General features: G+C 41.5%; 1 protein-coding gene across 11 annotated transcripts in view; it reads right to left on the bottom strand.

The window, feature by feature from the left end:
- The window catches only part of ARID1B (AT-rich interaction domain 1B), a 436,905-nt gene that overhangs the window by 63,134 nt on the left and 349,156 nt on the right, over nucleotides 1–24,615 (bottom strand). For 9 of the 11 annotated variants that reach the window (XM_077898062.1, XM_077898100.1, XM_077898070.1 and 6 more), the window contains one exon: nucleotides 10,054–10,233. The exons of the other annotated variants lie outside the window; for them this stretch is intronic. In XM_077898062.1, coding sequence (XP_077754188.1) covers nucleotides 10,054–10,233 — 180 coding nt within the window. The remainder of the gene's footprint in view (nucleotides 1–10,053; nucleotides 10,234–24,615) is intronic. 11 annotated transcript variants of the gene reach the window in all.

Genomic DNA, 24,615 nt, shown 5'->3' with positions numbered 1-24,615 from the left:
GAACACAAAAGAAAGAAATGGCTGAGATGTTCGGTTAGCCGGGACCCTACTTCATCCCTCTCATTCATGGTGTGCGCTAAGGAGAAGAGCCGAGTTTCAATGGCTTTGCTCAATTCAGCAGCTGGTCTGCCACAGCCGGCGGCATTCTGCAGCCGGGCGGGGTCCGCATTAGAACACAACCACCATGCACACCCATACATGCACGCAAGCACTTGTGCTTAGAAAGGCCCATTGAGTACCGGGCTCCCAATCTAATTTTCCTCAATCAGTTGGGTTGATTCCATGAATTGGCACTCAAAAGCACACGTCAAGGGAGTATGTTCTAATTATAGAGGCCTCTATTTGGTAGAAGAAATACAAAGTCCCCTTTTCTTCTCCTTGAAACGCTAAAGACTTTCCTCATTAAACTCACATGCCTGGATAAAAATGCTTTCTAAAGGCTTTAAATGGCTTAAGAGGCAGCGATGGACAAAGCGCAGGCTCTAGAATTTGGGTCTGAATAGCAGCATGACCTTGGCCAAGTTATTTAACTTGTCTGAACATTAGTTTTGCCATCTGTAAAGTGATGATGATGGGGGAATAGGTATGAGGGGACTAGTACAGTGCCACGCACAGTCACCTAATAAACGATGGCTGCCACCATCAGCAATCATTATACTATCAACAACATGGATAATTGGTGATCTTTCCCCATAGTCTTTTGAAAATGTGTGGAAGGAGTGAAAAAAATGATTCATGCCCCCCCCTTGCCTACTCGATAACATATCTTTCTCCCCCAAATAAACAAAAACCAAACATGTAAGCCAAGCAAAATATGAGAGGAAAAGCCAGGAATGGGAAGTGCGATCTTATTTCCATGTTTCTCTAATAGATTAGTAATTTGTTGGCACTGGCTCTGACAGAAAACAGATGGATCGAGCATTAAGCACAATGAAGGCAGCAGATGCTGGGCCAGCCCACCTCAGCTGGACGGGTCTTGCAGCCAAGTCCAAGAGCCCACAGTTTTCAAGTGGGTTCATCTTGGCACACCAGCTCCAGAAAATTGGTCACCAAATAAATTCAAATTTCAGCCCACCAGGAGTTATAGTCAAGCACCAGAGAGAAGAAGCAGGAGCTAGACTCTATCAGTCACTGGTATTACTTTAGGAGGATCCCAAGTAATTCTGTCCCTGACTCTGGAATATTTAAACTTGCTAGTTACAATCAATACTCCAAGCTCACTGCTTTTATTGAACTATCAAGTGTTTCCACTCACAGATGAAGTTTTGCTTCTCAGTATCATCATTCAACAAGTACTTATGAATCACTTCTACACGCAAGGCTCTAAATCACTCTCCCATGCTGTGGAGGGTAAAATGGTGCCCCATCAGAGACCAGACACTTTACCCAGAATAGGAAAAAATAAAATGGATAATGAGCTATATATTATGATAAATATGTTTGTGGGATAAATATGCATTTACTTTGTTGCTTAGTTAATAGTGTTTGCCACTTTTTATCACTGTTTATTACATAATATGATCTTAGGCCATGTTTATACAGATAGAATTTATATACAATACCAATCCTGTAAGTCCTATGACCACCACAACATGGGATATTTCTTATCATGACAAAAAAAAATTGCTATACTGTAGTCAATCTCTCCCTCACCCGTGGGAACCACTGATCTGATTTCTCTCCCTACAGTTTTGCCTTCTCCCCAATGTCATATACAGTATGTAATCTTCTGTGTTTGGCTTCTTTCCCTTAGCATCACACTTCTCAAATTCATCCACATTATTGCACACATCAGTGGCTTGTTCCCTTTTGTTCCTGAGTGGCATTCAATTCTGTGGATACTTGAGTTGTCTCCAGTTTTTAGCAATTACAAACAAAGATGCTAACATTTGCACACAGGTCCTTGTGGACATAGGTTTCCTTTCTCTTGGCAGAGCTCTAGGAATGAGAGGGTCATGTTGTAGGGTACATGCAGGTTTGACTTTATCAGAAACTCTACCAAAAAATGTATGAGTTCTAACTGCTCTACATCCTTGATATTATCAATTAAAAAAAAATTTAGCCATTCCAGTAGGTGTGTAGTGGATACCATTGTGGCTTTAATTTTCATTTCCCTAATGAAGAATGATTTTGAGCATTTTTCACATATTTATTTGCTGGTTACCATATTTCAGTAAGATCTTTTCTACATTAAAAAAATTATATTTCGGGATCCCTGGGTGGCGCAGCGGTTTGGCGCCTGCCTTTGGCCCAGGGCGCGATCCTGGAGACCCAGGATCGAATCCCACGTCGGGCTCCCGGTGCATGGAGCCTGCTTCTCCCTCTGCCTATGTCTCTGCCTCTCTCTCTCTCTCTCTCTCTCTCTGTGTGTGACTATCATAAATAAATAAAAATTAAAAAAAAAAATTATATTTCAACCCCAACTTCTTTCAACTCCAGCTCTCTACACAGGCTGGTAACACCATGTTGCTCTTTTAGATACTACTTTGGAGAGAAAATGATTGAGTAGATATGAAGACCATGAACGTAGTTTCAAAATGAAAACTGACTTACCTCCTGTTGCATTAAATCCTACTATTTGTGGAAATGCAAATAATTTGTTTTTGGAATTGATATTTATGGCACCATCTTTTCCCTAGATCAGCATGCATTTTAAAAAGTCTTCACAAGGTAAGAGAAATAACCATATTGTACAAAACTTGGAATAGAGGAGGAAAGACCTACTCTCCTATGGTATGACTTCAGTGTCTCACTTTTGGTAGTTTTTTCCAGATGTTACATAAATGGACCCCTTTAAAAATTTAATTATACAATAATGCAAGCTCAGTGCAGAGAATATAGAAGCACAGAGAAAAATAGATAAAAATGATCCTTCGTTTCGCCTCCCTGAGATAATTCTTGAGCATTGAGTCATTAACCCCACACCCGTGAAGCATCAAGGCAGGGTTAAAAAGGTACCAGTGTCTCTGGAACTCTGCATCTTCATCTCTCTTAGAAATCGTTCTTAAGGGCCTCTTACATGCTAGCTCTGTACTAATGGCTGGGGATTCAGCAGTGAACAAAGGCAGAGTTTGCATTCTGGTGCCAAGAGATAGGCAAAGAAGTAAGCCTGGATGATGTCATGTGGTGTGAAGTACCCTGAAGGAACATAGAGGGAGATTTATACAGAGTGGCAAGGGGAGGCATCCCTTGAAGGTGACTGAGGAGAACTACTCCAGGAAAGGGAGCTGAGTGCATGTTGGTGGCCTCTCAGGAAGAAGCATCTCTTCAGAGAAACAGTCATCTCTGGGACCAACATCATACAGGCCCAGAGGACATAAGGGCACTGTCAGACACCAGCATCAGACTCCAGGGCAGTGAGTGCAGAAGAGCACAGGCCCCCAGGGAGCAGGGGTATAATGGTCTGCTATGTGTGACCTTCAGAAAGCCACCTGTCACTCCCATGTTCACTTTCCTCATCTGTAAAAAGGGTATAATACAAGATTATCTGTTTCATGTGGCTGCCATGGGGAAAAAAATAATAACTGTAACTGTTGTTGGACCCTGACAATCAATACAGAAGCTTTCAAGGAAGAGAGAGAAACTATTCCAATATTAATAACTTCTTAATCACTTAAATTATCTTTCGCTATATCGCATCTTAGATCTAATTTTACTTTAGCATGCAAAGAGATTCAAATTTATTTCTCAAACCAAGTAGAAGAAAAAGTAAGTCCTGGCATTAAAAACTGTAAAAAGATATTAACTCAATAGAAAAATTCAGTCTAAAATAGTAAAATCCCTATGCTAAGAAATGGAAGTGTCTGAGTCACCACTGTCACATGTGGCATGAGCACCTCAGTCTTCCTGGGTTCTAGAGACGCCGTGACTGGTGCCCGCCTGCATGGGAACAGCACTGCTTGGAGGGAGAGCTCTTACCTGCTTCCCCCACCCATCTGCCATTCCACCCATCTGTTGCTTGTCATTCAATAAGGCTCTTTCATTCCAAACATTTGAAAAAATGGTAGAGCTAGGAGCCCTCGGAAAAGGCACCTTGCTAAGATGTAAAGCTGAATGTCTGCATCCTGTTATTTCTTGCTGTCCACGTCTCTCCTGACCAAGACCTGTGGTAGAGAACAGCCCTTGATGGTGGATGATGTGGCAGGATGGGCTTCTTCAGTGAGGGGAGGGAACAGCCACACTCTTGAATACTGTTGATTTTAATTAGTGAGGTAAAAGAGGGTGGCACTGGTCAAAATTAAAGCCACTTTATGGCTTTTTTCCCTTTTTAAAATTTTCATTTGATTTATACTTTACTCCTTCCTAAATTCCCAGGTTTTGATAAAAATTGTGGTTATCGGTGTTACGAAAAATTCATGCTGAAATCTTATAATGTGAAAGCTAAATTTGAGCATCAAAAGAAGACTGCATTAACAATCTTTCACTGTAAAATGACCTACTTCAATTTCTGTTTTTTCCCCAATGTTAGTGAGATAGAAATTTGGAATATTTCTTTAACAACAGAACCATTTAGAATGTGGAATTGACACTTGCCTAGTACTGCTGATTTAACCATAAAATAGGAGGCTTAAATATGTCACTTGTATCACAACCGGTTTCAAGGAGAAAAAAGGAGTTAACGAACAGGGAGTGAGTGACCTGCATAGAAACCAGCTTTTGGAAAGCCAAAGAACAGGGTGTTGTTAGTCTGCAGCACTGTCCAGGGGAAACATGAATCCATGTGGCAGGTGCATTTCACCTCTGTAGAAGAGAGGCTGAATTTAGTTTAATTCCACAATAAGATGGAGATTCTGGACTTATAACAGTAGAGGCTGAAATCCTGGGTCATGGTGACACCAAGGATGTCATAGTCCTATAACGTATTCTCAAGCATTTACTGGTCCACCATCTACTGACATTTATGCATTGTTCCTCTTCAACCAAAACAGCTGTAAGGTTTACTAATGTGTGATTCACTATTTTGGAACTGCACATTTCAACTAGCTATGATTTGGAGTCTCCTGAATTCACTGAGAAATGTATTTTAATGAAGGGAGAAGGAATATTTCAGATGGCATCTATTTTAGAAAAAAAACCAAACCTTTAAATTCTGGAAAAAATACCTTTTATTAAGTAATTTAGAAATAAAAGTCTCAGGGAGCCTGGGTGGCTCAGTTGGTTAAGCATCCAACTCTTGGTTTTGGCTCAGGTCCCGATCTCAGGGTCATGGGTCGAGCCCTGCAGTGGTCTCAATGCCCAGCATGGAGTCTACTAGAGATTCTCCCCCACTCCCTCTGTCCCCCTCCAGCTTGTACACACATGCACCTGTGTCTGCACGTGCTCTCTAAAATAAATAAATCTTAGAAAAGAAATAAAAGTCTCATCAGACTTAACCTATTTAAAAGTTCCCTGCTTCCAAAGGCACATGCTATACAAATTAAGGCATAAATCCAGGGCCACATCAGTGCATAACCTGTGTGGCTATATATGGTGGGCCAGACACTCTCATATAAATGAGTGATAACTGAGGGGAATCTAAACTCAGAATTATTTAGTTGCCCAAGATAATACCACTTATTTATAGGAAAGTTAAGACTAGATGCCCATTTTCTGCAATCAGTGACAAATGTGCAAAAAATATTTGTGGTCAGTGTGGTAGACACTGTTCCAGAGAACACAAAACCAAGACAGTTTTTGTTCTTAAGAAATATAAAGGCTATAAAGGTGAAATTTGTTTCAGCTCTCTTCCCCCTGAATCTATTAATAATTAAGATGTCAATTACATAACTCCTCTCTATTTATTAAAGCAAGTCTCTATGGTCCTGCTTGCAAACCCTTTGTAAGGGGAGTTACTGTACGCACTTGCTTGAAGGTAGAAAAGTACTATTTCATAAAATATACTGCAATTAAACATTTTCACACATTTAGATTGGATTCATTCCATTTGCATATTTAATAATTCAGATTTCACGGTATTAATATACATTTCTAAAAATTTCCTTCTTAACTTCATAGAAAGTTTTTTTTTCATCTCTAGTATCTTTGATGTATTTCTAAGCCCATATTCCCAAAATGTTCCTTGTTCCTCGAAGGCAAGTAGTTTGTCTTTTGTTTCCCCAGTGGCTCACTGAGTGAATGAACCAGCCAGGAGAGAGTATATCGGAGGCAAGGGAAACAACACACCAGTGACTATATGAGTGGCTTCTCAAGTCTCCCTTGGTTTGAACCCTGGCTCTGCCACTTCCTAGCTTTGGGATCATGGGTCTGTTACTTAACCTCCCCATTTGCAAAATGGGGATAACGTCACAGCTTCCCATTAATTAAGAAAATGGGCGAGTCTGCCTAAATTTGAGTCTGGGCATGACCAGTGCGTATCTTGGTGAAGCTATTTACCTACTTTGCGCTTCAGTTTTTTCATCTGCCAAGTGGAATAACAATGGTACCTATGACAAAGCATGTTGTGAGCATTAAATGACTCGGTCTATGGGAAAACATCAGGGGTGCCTGGCTGGCTCACCTGGCTGAGCACCCAACTCTTGATTTCAGCACATGTCGTGACCTCAGGATCAAGAGATGGAGCCCATGGAGCCATTGGGCTCCATGTTCAGTGGGGAGTCTGCTTGGGATTCTCCCTCTGCTCGTTCCCCTGCTGTCAATCTCCTTCTCTCTCCCTCTCAAAATAAGTAAATAAATTAATTCTATTAAAGAACAAAGCAAAACAACAACAAAAAACCCCACTTCAAACAGGACCCAGGCAGGATACGGTAATAAATGTTGGTTGTTATCTCTAATAACAATTTTGGAGAAGCTGTTCCTGACAGTAAAAAGGCTTAAAAAAAGATTGTAGGATATCTTCCTCTGAGATCTCTTAAAAACAAAACTAACCCAGAAGAAAGTCATCTAGTTAGGAACAGAAATGGAAGATGAGACTAATGGCCTCTGTGGGTCACACACAAGGGATTCTTTACAGAGACATTAAAAATATGCAACAAGAAAATGTAAGCTTAATGTTTTACTACTAATCTGAGTAGTTAATTAAGGAGGGGAAAAAATACTTCATTTGTGTCGTGTCTAAAAGGGTCAACGAGAGAAATGTAAAAGTAAGGACGTTTGTTGAATTGAACAATATATGTCACAAACGTTCGTTTCCTGTCATTTAGTGTTTGCTGAGGGAGAATACAAGGAAGAAAGGCAAACAATCTGGAGTTGAACACAGAGTACCAAGATGCTGATTTTAAGCACACGGCATTCGGAGCCAGTAAAGGGAGCCAGGAGGATACACCCCTCAGAGTGGGGATTTGGGAGAGGCCACTGGGGTGAAGGAGAGTCGGCGGGCAGACAGGACAGATGTGCAGGCACTTGTTTCAAAGTTAAAAAGTACGGAGTATGGAAATTATCCCCCTTATCCTAAATGTTTTCTAGTATCAACCTAAACTCAGTATTTACGCCTTAAAATAAATCCCTCCTTGACTATATAACCAAAATGTTATGTAGCAGATCCAGTGGGCTGCATTGACCTAAAAGGCTCTGGAGTTGAAGCAAGATTTAGATTCATAGAACATTAGAACTGGAAGCCAATTCCAAAGTAACGTGAGCTAATTTTCTCATTTTCTAGAGGAAAAATAATTCTCAAAGAGTAAGCAATTTTCCAAGGACACAGAGCAATTTGGATGAGAACCCTCACAGTTTCCGTGCTGTTAAATTATGAATCTTAATGTTCGATTATTCTGGAAAACCGAGGGTTTTATTCAGAGAAATCCATTCTATAGAAACGGCCTTTTCTGCTATTAACAGTGTAAGCATTTTCTCAGCTGTTCACAAAAGACTCAACAGAGAGCCAAGGTTCTATCTTCCCTTATTATGAGAACAGCAGAGGATGAGGCTGCAAGAGTGAATTACTTAAGAGAAGACAGACCAATTTTGAAGATTACATGAAGCCCTTTTGAGTTTCAGTGGTTAAGTCCCAGACCTTTAGCCACTCCCAATTCTGAGAACAAAAGGCTTTGACCTGGTCTCCAGTTACTTTCTGAGCCCCAGACCACATTTTCTGTGTCTATCACAACGTATAAACTCACAAGAAGCAAAGAAACCCAGTTTTGAAGATACCCGCTGAGTGGACACAGTCGGCTCTTCTGCGTCAGAACTGTCCTACTCAGCTCAGTGATAACTTTCTCCATGTCACAGCTTCCTGGGGCTGATGGGGAACAGGGCAGACTGGTATTGTCCGGTGGGACCCAAATTCCCAAGGTATACTGAAATCAGTATCACGGAAAACCATCAATGACACGGTGTAAAGAGAATCAAGCAGAACATGAAGTCTATATCCATCTGACTACATGCACATGTGGTAGACAAAGGCAGGATGAGGCCAAGTAAAAAGTTCTATTTTGAGGGGCACCTGGGTGGCTCTGTGGCTGAACATCTGCCTTTGGCTCAGGTTCCTGAAGGGTCCTGGGATCGAGTCCCAAATTGGGCTCCCTGCAGGGAGCCCGGCCTATGTCTCTGCCTATCTCTCATGAATAGATAAATAAAATCTTAAAAAAAAAAAAAAGTTTTGTTTTGGGTGTCCTAATATAGTTCTCTGTCTCTCATGAATAGATAAATAAAATCTTAAAAAAAAAAAAAAGTTTTGTTTTGGGTGTCCTAATATAGTTTTCCTAACAACAGAAATGGTTGGGATATAAAATAATAAAGCAATGCAAGGCAAGGAAACAACATTATAGTGGGAATATTGAAGGTGCTTATAATCTTCCAGAAAGAGATCTTCAAAAAGACAAATACACTAAAAATTCCATTTTCAAACTGTTAAGTCCTATAAACAGAAAGAAAAGCTCTTCTGAGGAACACTAGGTGAAAAGCCAAGAAGGTGCCAAGGCCTTCTAAGAGGATCATCTAGCCTTGTGAGGCACCTGCTCTGTGGCTGGAGATGCTAAGCGAACCTCAACAAAGTGCAACGGTTTGCTAAACACACACAGAAGTCTTCAGAAAATAAGACCACTTTATTTCACAGGAGGAGACCTGACTTTGTTGTTGTTTTACTACAATTTCCTAGTGGGCATTCATCATCTTGATTTGGAATATTCCTGATATTTTTGAGGAAACTCTGGGAATTGCGCCAGATTATCTCATTCTCTCTAAATTACCCATTAATGTCTAATTTAAATAAACAAAACATAAAGAAGGTGCGAAATTCAAATGCCTTACTGCCAAGAGTGACTTAGAGAAAAATATATCAGGTTAAAAACCTTGATAAAAGGATTCTCCATGTACATGACAAAACATACATCAATTTCTAGGAAGGCAGAACATAAACACTGCATTTTGGGCAGGGTTCCATTATTTTTCGATTCTTGTCTTACCCTCCTTTTTATTTTTTAAGATACTATTTTTACATAATCTCTATACCCAATATGGGGCTTGAACTCACAACCCCGAGATCAAGAGTAGCACACACTCCACCGACTGAGCCAGCCAGGCGCCCCCATTAGCTTCCTTTTTTGAAAGACATGTCCATTTTAGGCTTTGTTCTGTTTTCGAAGAGTAAGACTGGCACTGATTGAGAAAATGAGAACTGCTATTCACTGGACACAGAATTTTGGAGACAAACTGGGAGCAGACATAATGGGACAACACCCTTCTGAGTGGTGAGTACACTGTTGCAAAGATAATTACTGAGAGGCAGAGGATACAATCAGAATTCGACGTAAGGAAACCCAAGTTTTTTAAATCAGAAACCTTTTGAGGACAAGACCCGTGTCTATTTCTCAACAAGAATTTCAAACTACATCACAGAAACGGAGATTTATTTACTCCTTTACTAGTAACACCCATATCAAGAACATTCACCATAGTATCTGATGCATGAGCGCTTAATGCTTAATGAATACTCACTATAATTATTCTTCCCATCACTATGGGCAGCTGAGGGACTGTGGGTTTGCATTAACTTCACAAATCTTTAAGTTAACAAATAATGGGATCTTAAAAGGTGGTTATAATATTAAGTACTTGAAGGACTAACATATTAACAAAACTTCTATGACCTACTGCAATGCATTTTTGAGAAATGTTTACCTTGTGGTCCATACTGGCTCATCTGTGGACCATAAGTCCCACTTGAGTTACTCTGCTGAAAGCTACTGATTCCAGGATGCATCTGGCCTCCAGGAGAAGGATGAGGCGACATGGATGGTCCTGTCTGTTGAGGTCCATACTGAGACATCTGAGGGTTTCTTTGTGTGCCTGCCATAAAACCTAGGTGGGAAATAAATGGAAATATATAAGTGCAGGTGACAAAAAGGACATGGAATTGTGTGGAAGGTGGATGTGGAGAAGACTGGCACTATGAGACTCCCCTAAAGAAACATCTAAAGGTGTCTCAATCCCACAGCCGGGGATCTGTGTGTGTGTGTGTGTGTGTGTGTGGTGGGGGGGTACTTTGGGCTTCCCACAGTCCTAATTCTGAAAGCCCATTAGATTTCCAGGAACCCAGTGGATCGTGGGCTTGAACTAGAGAAAGGAGAAGAGAGAGAGAGAAGAGGAGAACAAGCCTAGCCTCTCTTGGTGATGAGGCCCCTACAAAAAGCAACAGTAACAATCAGGACCCCCTTCCACTGCAAGCCTTCCATTCCTGCCAGGTCGGACATGTTGCAGGTACCCTCTCAGAGCCCCTGCCCCCGATTTCTGGGATGCACATCTTGGGCCACCCAAACATCCACCCCTCTTCTCAAGGTGAGGCCAGTACCCTGCCCTGCCCTGCATGGAACCATTCTGAGCAATAATCATTCACCTTGAACCCTAGAGTGCTGCAGACTTATGAACCCTGACTTGTACCACCCCTTACGGGTACACTGTGAACAATGGGTGGATTTGAAGCAGATTCTACTATTCCAAAATAGAATTCTGACTTCCTCCCACAAACCTACCATGCCCGGGTCTCCCCGTCTCTACCACTGGCATCGGTACTCACCCAGATGCTCCTGCCAGGAACCCCCGACTCCCTCCCCTTGCTTCCTAGGTATGTGCCCATCTTGTTGCCCATGCTTCTGAAGTGTCTCCTGGGCTGCTCTTCTGCTTTACTTCCACTTCTGCACAAGCCTGGCCTGCTACCATCTTCTTCCCCTCTCACCCAGCACTCTACAGCAATCTCAGCCTCAACTACCACCCACCTCCACTTTGCTTTCGCTTTGCTTTCACAAAGCTGCCAGAATCATCTTTCAGGAATATAAAAGGAAATCAGAGCATATCTTTCCTGCATGAAACCCCTCAAGGCTTCCCAGTGAGCCTGGGAACCAAATGCAAACCTCTGACCACACCCTGTGGCTTCTTCTGTGGTCAAGTGCAGCCATTCTCACTCTAACCCCATGTCCTATGGCTCCCGGCAGGCAACGTTAACCAAACACTATTTCCTCCTGCTCCTGCCCCAGAGAATTCTCTTCCACCGGCTGGTTTTTTCTCATCTCTAAGTCCCCTGCCCAGGCTGCCTCCCTGTGGTGACACTGCTTAGTCGTTTCTCATTTGTGTCTTCAGGGCGCTTCTCATAACGGGTATTTTGCTGTATTTTGGACTCACTAGCTTTCCTCTTGCCACTAAAACAGCTCCATGAGGGCAAGGATCATGCCTGTCTCACTGTTGCATCCCAAAGTGGCAGCCGAGTGTCTGGCACATGGTAGGTAACTATTTATTGAGTGAATGTTAAACTCCTCATGCACTCAACAGACCATGATGCACAGTAAAGTAGGTGCTTAGCAGGTAGCTGTCCAAATGGATAAAGAAAATACATCTTTAAATGATGCAGGACCATCATGTCAGGGTGTATCCACATTAGTAGTTTGGGCAAATATAAGCTAAGTATGTAGGATGAGATGTGGAAGACTCATGTAGACAGAGTACCCCAAATCAAGACCTGTATCTAAAAAAAAGCTAACACCGTCAAACTAGCATACTGATGAAGGGCAGTTTTAACAGCAGCTCCGAGAACCCAGGAGTTTGGGCTGGTGAGAGTTCTGACGTCTCAGGTGAGGGTTCCGGTAGGCTGCAGAGTGCAGAGGGGCTGGTTTATTCCGAGAACCTAGGGCAGTAGCGGCTAGAGAGTCTACTGAGGCAGCTAGAGGGAAGATGATGCCCACAGATCCAAAGCCAGCTTCAACTTAAGAGGGATAAATGAGGTCGGCCATTTATAAAAGCCATGGTTTATATTTCAGTTAGGAAAAAAAGTGATCTTTCAATACTGCTTCTGTCTAAAGAGATAGACATAAAATAAAAGTAAGTAGAGTTGTTCCTTATTATCCTATTCCATTTATTTATAAAGATAAGTCTTATGAAATTGGGCTCAACTGGCAGCTCCCAGATATAAATCATCATAGAAAATGTTTGCTTTTTCAAATCTGAAAACAAACAGAAATCAGAGCACTAAAATTACTATAAATGATTGCATCTTAAGATGTTTCATGAAATATTTATCTAAGCTTTACTATAGAATTCTCAAGAGTTTCATATAGAGTCCTGTTTAATAAAAAATGTGTTTAAATTCCATACAGCTTGTGTGGGTTTGTCTTTCGTTCTTTAGAGTAACTGCTGTCTTCTTCATTAGTTAAAAAAAATAACACAGGTCCTTTTTTTTGGGCATTAAATTTCACTTCAATCATGAAAGTGTCCATGCTGAAGGATTTAGAACCTCTGATAATACAATACATCCTCAGGTTATTGCTGCCTCTGGGACACTTAATAGGCTTAAGGTTTGTTCAAATGAGTTCTAGGAATTCTTACCTAGGCAAGTTATTTATTTCTGACTATTTAGTCAGTCCTTAAAAATATATATGCCATGTTCCAGTTGAATTATCTCACTCATCACTGGCATTCTGCAGAAAATCAAGTTTGTGAAAAGATTCCAAAAGAAGTGGAATAACAAAGCAAATTCAAATGGAATGTGTCACAGCACCAAATTCCACAACTCAGAGACAAGGTTCTATGGGGTATGCAATCCACCCTCCTTCCACAGAAATTAAAATTGGAAAGCTATTTTTTTTTCTGTGTAAACTTTGCAATAGAACCACTTTACAAGAGCTTCCTGAAGTCCTGTTTTATACTTTTGGCGAAACTCATCTCTTTACATGTATTCCCCAAGACAATGAAAGGGGAAGGTGACGTCACTTGTCTGACTCCCTTTCTGAGCTCAAATCACCTACTGGCAGTCAACTGGGGACACAAGGACTGGACTATGGTCTCATTTGCTTCACTAGCTCAGCTTCTACTTGGGAAGATAGATATGTACATAAACATATGACAGCGTGTACTGATTGAACTAGCTGCATGACCTTTAGGCAAATCATATTTTATCTGAGCCTTGGTTTCCACATCTTAAAATGAAGACAAGGTTGTGCTGTAATAACACGCAAAAGTGTTTGGTATGCTAAAATCTGAGACAGGAAAGAGATGTGATGAAGTACCACGGATATCTTTTAACTCCTAAGTACCTCACATATTCAGATGTCCTTTTTAGCTAGAACGAAGAAGCTAGTTTTTATACATTTGTTTTTTCTTTAAACACTGGAATCCATGTTACTCAAGGACCTGGGTAACTGTCTCCAAATTCAAATACGATACAGAAGTTTAAGAATGTATACAGTTGTCTCCCTCTACCTGTGGGGGGACAGACCAAGACCCCCAGTGGATGCCTGAAGCTATGGATAGTACAGAACCCTACGTATATGAGGCTTTTTCCTATGCAAACACACCTATGACAACATTTAATTCGTAAATTGGGCACAGTAAGAGATTAACAGCAGTAACTAATATAAAATAGAACAATTATATAACAAAATATTGTAATAAAATTTATGATTGTGGTCTCTCTCTTGACATCCTGTACCATACTTACTCACCCTTCTTCTTGTGATGATGTGAAATGATAAAATGCCTTCATGATGAGATGAGGGTATGAGGAGTATGACGTAGGTGTTGTGATGGAGCGTTAGACTACTACTGACCATCTGATCATGTCAGGAGGAGGATCATCTGTTTCTGGAGTGTGGTTGACTGTAGGGACTGGGAAATAAAACCACAGAGGGAGGGGTGGGGGGAACTACTGTATCCCTCTCTCTTACCACTGAGCTCCCCTGGCCAAGTGCAATGGTTTTTAATGTATCCTTTCAGAGGTATTTTAAAATTTGTGTTTGATTCTGTATTTCTCTTATCATGAGTACAGTGTACTAAACACTTTGTTTAGTAGCTGTTTTTAATTCCTTTTCTAGAACCAATGATAACATTTGCCCACCTTTCTGTCCTGACTACAAAGTATTTCATGTTGCATATATAGCTCCTATTAGGAAACAGTGATACAGCTCACTGAAGCTCTGGTATATGCAATCCGGGGGAAATGTGGTCCTTTCCTGAGATCAACAGTAGCACAGACCTCAGGCTGTTTTAGCAGGAAAGCAATATAATCTGACTTGCATTCCTAAAAGCTGATTCTGTTATAACCCGCAGCATGATGAAAGGACTGCAAGAGAGGAAGGCTAAAAGCTCAAATACCAGTAAGGAGGCAGGTAAAGTGATCTGTGATATATAATCACAATTGAGCGCCAGCTGTAATCCAACCAAAAAAGGCTTCCATTATGGATAGAACTGTATTTTCAAAAGATTATTGAATATTACCATTGTCTAAACAAGTGGATGAAATACTGGAAGACAAAAGTTAGCTATAAAAAGAAGTACTTCTACTTTTCACTCTAAAGATAGAAACTCTGCATGTCTCTTTTTGTTCCCTCATCTGTAAAACAGGGACAATGGCATTTACTTCACAGAGATGCTGTGGGGATTAAATGAGATAATACACATAAAAAACTTATAGCAGGTGCCTGGAATAGTGGGCTTTTGATAATTATTAGCTGGTACTATTATTATACATTCACAGAAGAAAAGCGAGAGGCAGATGTGTGGCAGCAAGAGTAGGGAGCCCGGCAGTTAGTCCTGGCTCTGTGTCTGCTGTGCACAGTACGGCAGCCAACATCACCCTTCCGGCTTCAGTTGCTTCACCTGTCAAATGGAAGGACGAGGAAGCACAGTATTCACAGGGACACCTCCAGCTCTAGTTCTCAATTCTGGCTTCAGCACTTTTTTCCCTAGGAAAAAATCTAATCAAGCTTATAATTTCCATGTATATTTATTTGGGGTATTTCTTGCTTTGTTTTGATTTTAACCTTTATTTAGAAAGAAATAAATGTTAAAATGTTTCCAAAAAATCAAATTTCAACCAAGAATTTTCTACCTATTTATGGTGACATATTTATTTGATTGTATTTTGCTTCTTTTAGAAAGTTATTATAAAATGACAGCTTGTGACATAGTTTGTGAATAGAAAAACTGACAGCTGAGAGAATAAAGCTGCTTTTAAAAAAAGGTGTGAAGTTCTGCTGGTTACAAGCCATCTGAATTTAGAAAACCAAACTTTCTAGTAAGGAAAATTTAGAAAGTATAAAATTTGTTTCCTAAGTATTATGAAGGTATATTTTATTACTAGATGTATTATGGAATTCTATGCCTCAAATTAAGTAAGGTGAGGAAATTCAAACTTTGGGAGGAAAGTACTAAATGAGATAATTATTTACATTATACAAAGTACTTAACTGAAAAATCACAGAAACTGTATGAAAACACAACATAGATTTCATCCATACCATAAATCCATAGGTTTGCATAAATGAATTTACTATTTGAGTTCTTCATTACATGTGTATACACTCACACACACTTGTACTATCATGTTCCAAATGAAAAGAGGTGTATTTCTGATTTGAAAAAATCAATTGCCCTTTAGAAAGAGAGAGAGAGAGAGCGAGAGAGAAAGCTATACTCTCAGAGAAAAGGTAATGCAGTGTAATAGGAAACACATTTCATCTGTTTGGAGTCAGGAGACTGGGGGAGGGGCTGCCTCTATGACCCACCATGTGATGGGATCTCTTGTGTGTGTAACAGCACTTCCTGCCCTGGCTTACAAGATCATTCTGAGAGTCAAATAGGGAAAACATATGCAGAAGTGCTCTTCTAAACTGAAAACCACCATGAAAATGTGAGGCAAAGGCATGACTATCGCTTTTGCAGTGAGGCCATGAGCCCTTCCTTCACCATGTGAGCTATGACCTCAGTGATCACGCTGGTAACTCAACCATGATAGTCTGACACTCGCCTTCTCCCAGTGAGCTCCAATTTTCTCTGGCACTCACGGAAGGTGGTGAGGAGGAGAGAACACTGGAAAAAAGGACACAGTACAATCCTTGTCCTGGAAGAACTTACGATTTGTTGGGGAGCAAATAAACCTACCAGCAAGGAATGATGATCAAGGGAGCTTATGAAGCCACTGAGCCAGGTGCCAGGCAGCGTGGGAGGCATGGGGTATATGGTAGCAGGGACACAGCACCCTCATGGGGTCCACATGCGGGGGGCGGGGGGGGGACAGGCAATACACTCCCTGGCATACAAACAGAAGAAAACAGGAGTTCAGGTGCCAGGAGGGTAGAAGAGGAGGACCCAATTCAGACCGAGGACCACCTGACGACCAGCTGACTAAGAAATACGTGTGACCAGCAAAGCAGAGGTCACAACACATGTCCTTAGAAGCTACGGTTGCTGCTTTTGGCTGAATCTGACAAGTATGGGGGCACCTTCAGCTGGTCAGCTCTTTCCTTGGTTAAACATTTTGCTTCCTTCTCCAAGTCCTCCCCTGTCTGGCTCCTAAGTGCCCACAAGCAACAGCACACAGCAAGGGCGACACTAACATCCTGCCCCCTTGCCCAGAGACACCTGTGTCCCTGCCTGTCCTCCTGCATTTTCCTCGTCTCAGCAGAGGGAGATCTTTTACTCACATGCATGCTCAGAATCCCACTCTGAATCCTATCCTTCCTCATCTCTCTAGGGACAGGTCCACTGTGTTTATTGCAAGACTAGCTCATAACTCTTGATTGCTGAACAGAATGAAGTCCAAACTTAGTCCAGGTCTTTCCAAATTTGGCCTGACCCATTTCTCCAGCTCCATCACGGAGTCCCCCACTTGGAGAAAATCAGACACTTTTCTCCTCTTAGGTACTGGTAGGTACTGGGTTGCTTTAGACTGGCAAGTCTTGGCATGTTCATTCACTTAATAAATTATTTATCGACTACCTCTCGTGTTCCAGACAATGTGCCACTCACTGTCAATAATAGTTGACATTTAAAGAACATATATTACATGCTAATAGCTTTGTTTTTTATTAGCTCATTTAAGCTGCAAAACAACTATGAAGATACGGAGGCTCACAAAGTAGTAAAACATTTTTAATCACAATCCATACTGAAGAAATATATGTTATACCACAATCCAACGTGTGTATTCACGTGAGCATATGTTTATATACTCACAGGCAGTTTCATGTATATACTGCCTCACCAAACAATTTCCACCCTTATTGTGTGAAATGCACTCTGATATTAAAAATTTGTTTTTCAGGGGCCCCTAGGTGGATCAACCATTGAGCCTGCCTTTGGCTCAGGTAGTGATCCGAGGGTCCTGGGATTGAGTTCTGCATCAGGCTCCCCACAGGGAGCCTGCTTCTTCCTATGTCTCTGCCCCTCTTGTGTGTCTCTCATGAATAAATAAATAAAATCTTTAAAAAAAAATTTTTTTTTTCAAATAACAAAGCCTCATGAATGGGAGGCAGAGTTTGAAAACAAAATCCTAGATTGTGTTCTCTACTGAGTATGCTGCTTTCAGTGTGCCCACGAAGCCGTTTGTCTCCACGTAACCTACGGACCCCCATCCTTCCTGCCCCCTCCTTGGCACTCCTTGGCCTTCCCAAGAGCAGGCACTTGCATAGCTCGGAAAGCACCATGCGCATCAGTGGGCGCAGAGCAGTTAGCACACCGCCACCATTACCAGCTGGTGTGCCCGTTTCTGCCCCAAACCGGGGTGCCGCGGCTTGCAAAGTCTCTCCGCATCTGTCTCCTTGGAACCACACGAAGGGCCGGGCACAGAACTGGAACCAAATGTAGGTTTTTAATGAATAAGAAAACATCTTCGTTTAGAGCCCGTTTACTTTACAAAAAGACCTTAATAAATGTGGTGGGCTGGCTCCTCAATTCATAGTGTATTTGGAGAACTGTTTCCAGGGAAAGGAAGACAGTTTTTCAAGGAGGGAACAGCTGATGGCTAAAAGCCTAACAAGTAGAAAGCATGTTTGTTTCTGTTCCCTTTATCAATGCTTGCCAAATGTAGCCACTTTGTCCATCTCCCCTGTCACCGCAAAATCAAACTATGGCGTTGCCACTTACAGTTAGGGGACTCTAGGCCGGTTAGGTAACAGTTAAGCCTGTTTCCTTTTCTGCGACATGTGGATGACAAGTGAGCCTACATCCTAAGATTAAATGAGAACATGTTATGAGCAACACGCAGCTCAGTGCCGGCACACAGAGCAGAGGCTCAATAAGTGATAGCTGTTATTATTCATATTATTTTTTTTTAATTTTTATTTATTCATGATAGGCACACAGTGAGAGAGAGAAAGGCAGAGACATAGGCAGAGGGAGAAGCAAGCTCCATGCACCGGGAGCCCGACGTGGGATTCGATCCTGGATCTCCAGGATCACGCCCCGGGCCAAAGGCAGGCGCCAAACCGCTGCGCCACCCAGGAATCCCTATTCATATTATTTTTAAGACAACCCACCATTTATTTCCTGTCTGAATGACTCCAAGTTTCCAAACTAGCTTCCCTTTGCCAGGCTCCTCTACAAACCATGTATCACAGTGAAGCCAAAAAGTGCCGCAAGTCCCTGGACCGTGGTGAATTCACTGAGGTGACAAATGTCATACCCAGTGAGCCTCCTGGCAAACATCCTGATGCCCTTCCCCAGGTAGCACACACTGTGTTATCATGCTGGGCCTGCCTTGCTCTATACCTCCTCCAACAGAGCCAGTTATAGCTGATAGGTAGCTTTCCTCACCCAGTTGACTATCCAGAAAGCACTGCCCTTTTCCAGAGCGCTAGTTCCAGAAATAATTGGCTGGCCATGTTATTTGGCTCAGGAAAGTGAAGCTTGTCAGTTTCAGGCCACTCAACCAGCATCTACAGTACTGATGAGCTCTGAGCAGCATTGATTCCGCGTACATCCTTCCTGATTTGGCAGATTCCCCAGAGTCTGCCCACTGAAACGAGAGAGAGACACAGAGAGACAGAGAGAAATACCAGGATTCCTGTCAAGTGAATTCCTGAATTGACTCTCAAGGTAAAGGGCAGGAATCTTGACTTTTGTTGACCTCTGGTTTATAGCACTTATGACCAGTGCCTTGCTTAATAAACATTTATGCAATGGATGAATAACCCATTAGGTTTTGCACAGGGGATATGGGATAAGGGGGTTGGTTAAAGAAGACAATGATCTTTCTACTTACAAGGAAGAACACCTAAGACCTTGGGCCAGAAGGGAGTCCCCCTTGCTCTTTGGCTCAGGCCCTGCCATGGAGCTCTGGAGCTCACATGAGAAAACTCTGATCTTAGCCAGGCTTGTTTCTATCACCTAGTAACATGCTAATAACTCACCCTAACATTTATTCTAAAGGCATATTTTGTTTAGATATTTAATTCCAATTTGATAATTTTTTGCATGCTATATTCTATGTATCCAATCAATAGCCAAAGATGGGAAGGAAGGGAGGATTGTCACAATCTTACCTGGAATCACTCAGTCTCCACATTAAGGATTGTTTTCTTTAGAGTCATTCTTCTACAAATATTTATGTTGGTATCAATGGAAAATTCCAAGACAAACAATCTATTCTTATTACATGGCAGTGTTAAGTAATGTTAAGTCTAGGAAAAATGATCCTGGTCTTTTTTTTTTTTTTTTTTTTTTTTTTTTTTTTTTTAATATTTTTTTTTTATTTATGATAGTCACAGAGAGAGAGAGAGAGAGAGAGGCAGAGACACAGGCAGAGGGAGAAGCAGGCTCCATGCACTGGGAGCCCGATGTGGGATTCGATCCCGGGTCTCCAAGATCACGCCCTGGGCCAAAGGCAGGCGCCAAACCGCTGCGCCACCCAGGGATCCCAGATCCTGGTCTTTATAATAGAGACCAATATTAGAGACTAAGAGACACATTTTTCCTTTCTCAATTAAAAAAAAAAAAATCCCCTCATTGCTATCTTAGAAAATTGGTCTAATAGAGAATTAGCATTTATAAAATGTTTCTTTATATTATTATTAGATTAAATGAGTTTTTCAGACCTTTCAAATATTTTTTTCAGCACTGTACTATTTGTGGTTTATTAAGTGAATATTTTTCCTTCTTTTAGAAAAAATGTTACATAATTCTCTTCCTTGGAAAAAAAATTTTTTTAGGAAAGATCCAGTGTTACTATCTAAACCTTAGTATATCAAAAAAAAGTTAAACTGATTTACGCAACCATTATAAATAAATTGCATTTTCCATATAAGAGACAAAATGAATGCAGGATATTTATTATGCAGTAGGAATGGGAAAAACTCTTCATTGGACAAGACGGGGATATCTTTAGAAGGACTTCAAAAACTCTCAAAAATAGAATGAAATTATATTTAATATAAAAAGTAAAGTGGCCAGAAGGCATATATGGGGGAGATGATAGGGAGGAAAATAGAGTGGGAAGCTTCATGGATCCAAACAGGCAATGGCAGGTTGTCCTAGCTCTGGAACAGTCACTGATGAGTAAAGGGCCATCTCATGGAAATGCATACCTAAGTTGAAGGGTGTACAAAACTGATTTAGAAACAAAGTCAAGGAAATAGTAGGGCAAAAATGGGAAATTTCAGGATATTAAATTGGAAGGCATTTTGACATGGATCTAAACCTCCACATGTGCATCCTTTCCCTCTTCAGGCAGCACAACAAATTCAATAGCATTAAGTATGAGACTTTACATCCTGCTGGAAAACACAGAGTCAGGGGATCCCTGAGTGGCTCAGTGGTTTAGTGCCTGCCTTCAGCCCAGGGCGTGGTCTTGGAGTCCCAGGATCGAGTCCCACATCAGGCTCCCTGCATGGAGCCTACTTCTCCCTCTGCCTGTGTCTTTGTCTCTCTCTCTCTCTGTGTCTCTCATGAATAAATAAAATCTTAAAAAAAAAAAAAAAAAAAGGAAACACAGGGTCAAACATAAAGCCCAAACCAAGGTTCATCCTACCCATGAAAGAGAAAACGGTAAAGAAAGAGCAAGAGTGCCCAGGCAAATGCAGGAGAGCAAGAGAACAGAGACACAATTACACAAAAATGTGATTTCTTCATCAGAGGTGCCTCTTCAGCTGGCAGAAAGCTCCGGCACTGTCAGGACACCAGGAAAACACCCAAGGTTCTATGAGCCACCAAAAAGCAAAGCACGTTTTTCCTCTGGCACATGGACAATTTGTTTTCACGTTGGCATCTGTTGAAAATTCACAGAGCTGCCTTGTTTCTTCAAGCCAGTTCAATAAAAGATGTTTCCCCACATGTGTGAAATAATGGTCACACACTGTACCACCTTAGCAGAGTCTTCCGACTATAAAGACAGACAGAGTGATTTCTCATTGCAAATAGGTGTCAGATTCCCATTTGGGGAGAAAAATAGATTTTAAAAAATATTCTTGTTACATTTTAATATCTCCAGTGTTTATTTGCCTGCTTGCTTCTCTTCACAACATGAACTGCTTTGGGGAAGACAGAAACTAATGACCCGTTCAAGGCTGTAACCCAGGCCCCCTGGTGCTTTCCCAGCTGTGCGATCAGGTTAACTGGCAGAGCTGCTCTTGCTTCCTTCCCTGCTACTGTGGTGCCCTATATTCAGAGGCACAGACTTGAGCATCCAAGTTCTCCCCAGCCACCCCCACAGAACCCTCTCGGCTACTGACATCTATCACTGGGCAAATGAGGGTCCAGGGAAGGATCAGACTGATTGCCCAGATGGTAGATGGGGGCAAAATATCCAGCCTTTCCTTACACAAATCTTTCGAGTGTTAGCTACAAAAGTTAGCTTTGATGCAGAAAGCAAAGACAATTTTATGTGTGTTACTATGTGCTGGAAGAAACAAAGAGGGACAGAAGGAGAGGGAGAGAGTGAATCTTAAGCAGGCTCCATGCCCACAGCAGAGCCCAATCTCAGGACCCTGAGATTATGACCTCAACCAACTGAGCCACCCAGGTGCCCTGGGCTTCCCAACTTATAACCTTCAGACACAAGGTTGCATTTGATCCATGAAACAAATCCAAAGGGCACTGATCCTCACTTTACTTATGAGGAAGCAGAGATTTAATTGTCTAAGGTCACAAAACTAGCTGGTGATAAAGCCTGCACCTAAACCCAGGTTTTCGGTTCTAAACTCCCTGAAGATTAAAATGAGAAAAAGCATGTATTACATGAACACTGCAATTAGGAGACTGAACAAGGCCATGTGGTCCTCACAGTCACAGAGCTCTGTTCCCAATAATCCCGGCAATGGGTCCTGAGCACTGCCAGGTGCACTGGGAAGGTGCCTGGCTGGAGGGTAATCCTTCATTTGTTCATGCAGCAAATATGGACTCGAAGACCTACCAGGTGCCAGGCTATAGAGGGCCTGAAGGATCAGGAAAGATGGGCAAGGAGGCTCCATATCAGGGTGGGGTTGGAGTTGAGGTGTGGGTGGCAAAAAATGATAGAAAGAAGAGTTTATGTGAAGATCCTAGAGGAGGTTCGGTTGTCTGTAGATGAGAGGCAGCAAGGTGATGAGAGGTAAGGTCAGAAAGGGAGGCTGGCATGGGATAAGGAAGAGCCTCGGAACCAAGTAGCCCAGTGCAGCCTTCCTCCAAGGCAAAGAGGAGCTCCTGGGCTGCAGGGAATCACATAATCTAACCAGCCTCCTGGAAAGACCAGTCTAGATTCAGCATGGAAAGAGGACTGGAAGGGAACAGAGCCGAGACTGGAAGAGTAGCTGGGAGGCTGCTGAATGTTCCTGGGGGCCTGGAGTAGGGTGGTGCCAGGACAGCAGGAAGAGGAAGGCATAGGACACACTGTGGGGGTAGAGTCCAGTGGGTAGAGTCCCAGTGTGGGGCAGATGGGAGAGTCAAGGATGCCTTGTAGCTTTATGGCTTGGGAATCCAGGTGGACAGGGGTTTTTCCCTGAGGTACAGATCCATAAGGCACAGGAGAAAAACGTTATTATAAATAAGTGCATGTAACACACAATGTGGAATTTACCTAAAATCCAGATGTTCTCAAGTACTTTCAGGGAAGAATAATGAGCCAATTACAAATGAGGGCTAACTATTAAAAGCAAGCTTTAATCGGCAATTCAAAGAAATTATTGCATATAGCAAGAGTGACAAAACTATGCATCTTTTAAAATATTCTAAAATTTAGACTGATGATTCCTCAGTGAATATAATCGATTTTTATTGTATGTGATATTTGTTTCCCCAGCTTTTTGGTGAACACATCTCTAGATAGCGGACTTAAGAGGAATGGAACAATAACCTTGATACAAGTCTTATGCTGTTATTTCCTTCACTAGGCTAGCTTTGGCTGGGTCCACCATCCAGCCCAGAGGCAGAGCTTGCAGGCTGAGGAAATTACAAACAGCTTCCTGGATACTCTCTCTTGTATATGACCTCCCATTTGACTTTATTTTCATCTGTTGCATATTATAAAAAAGCGGTCCTCAATTAAGAGCTGAGGCTGAATTAATTGCATCTGGGGGTGGGGGCAGACACTCACTAATGCTTTAACAGGTTGATAGCTAGACTTACACAGCAATACATTTGGAAAGTGATAAATTTTCTCTTTTTGATAATAGCCTCCTGCTGAAAGGCAGCACCGTTCTTTCTATGTTTGGCATGCTCACAAATGGTAAGAACACCTTTATATACAAGAGTAATTAGAAAGGTGGAGAAAGAATATTTTCTGACAACCAACATACCCTATGAAAACATTTCAGAATGTGTAGATTTGTAATACTTAAAACTGAGAATTCAAAAGAAAGGGGAACAAAATAGTTTCTGTGGTCTGCAAAAACCGAAGAAAAAAAACTTCAATGCTACTTCCAACTCTTAACATTATCTTGGTGGTCTCCATTTTTGAGCTATAACTTGTTAATCTGTTCTTGACAATTAAGAAGAGCAATTAAGATCTTAAAAAACATTATTTCAACCCTAATTGTGATGTAAATATTGCCATGAAACCAGCTAGCTGTATTAACAATTTTTTTTTCAAACTTTTTACTTATTTCCATCTAAATATTCCTAAGAAATAAGGAGCCTGGTTAGGGTAGGGTGGGGGGTGGCCTCTGTGAGAACTCAACTTAGCCTGACGTCATGTCTATATAGTTAGAGAAATATGTCTGGGAAGGATGGGGAGCAGAAATGGTATCTTTCATCTGGTCCAAGTTCAAAATGTCCACCATGTTTTAAGAGAGGGAAACACCCCACCCTACACCACAGCAAATAACCTATCATGGTAAAATTGTGAGAATATTAATTAATATGGTAATCTTTCTTAATTTAAGAACAAGGAATATTTTGTTCTTTGGCTGTTCTGTGCTCTGAAACAATCTGAAACTTCTGAATTGATGTGAAGGCTGAATTATTTTCTGCTGTCCAGCTCAATCTTTGTTGAACATCTATTATACATGA

This window comes from Canis aureus, chromosome 1 (assembly GCF_053574225.1).
Source record: "Canis aureus isolate CA01 chromosome 1, VMU_Caureus_v.1.0, whole genome shotgun sequence".
In the NCBI taxonomy this organism is placed as follows: domain Eukaryota; kingdom Metazoa; phylum Chordata; class Mammalia; order Carnivora; family Canidae; genus Canis; species Canis aureus.
This window is presented reverse-complemented; position numbering and strand designations above follow the sequence as displayed.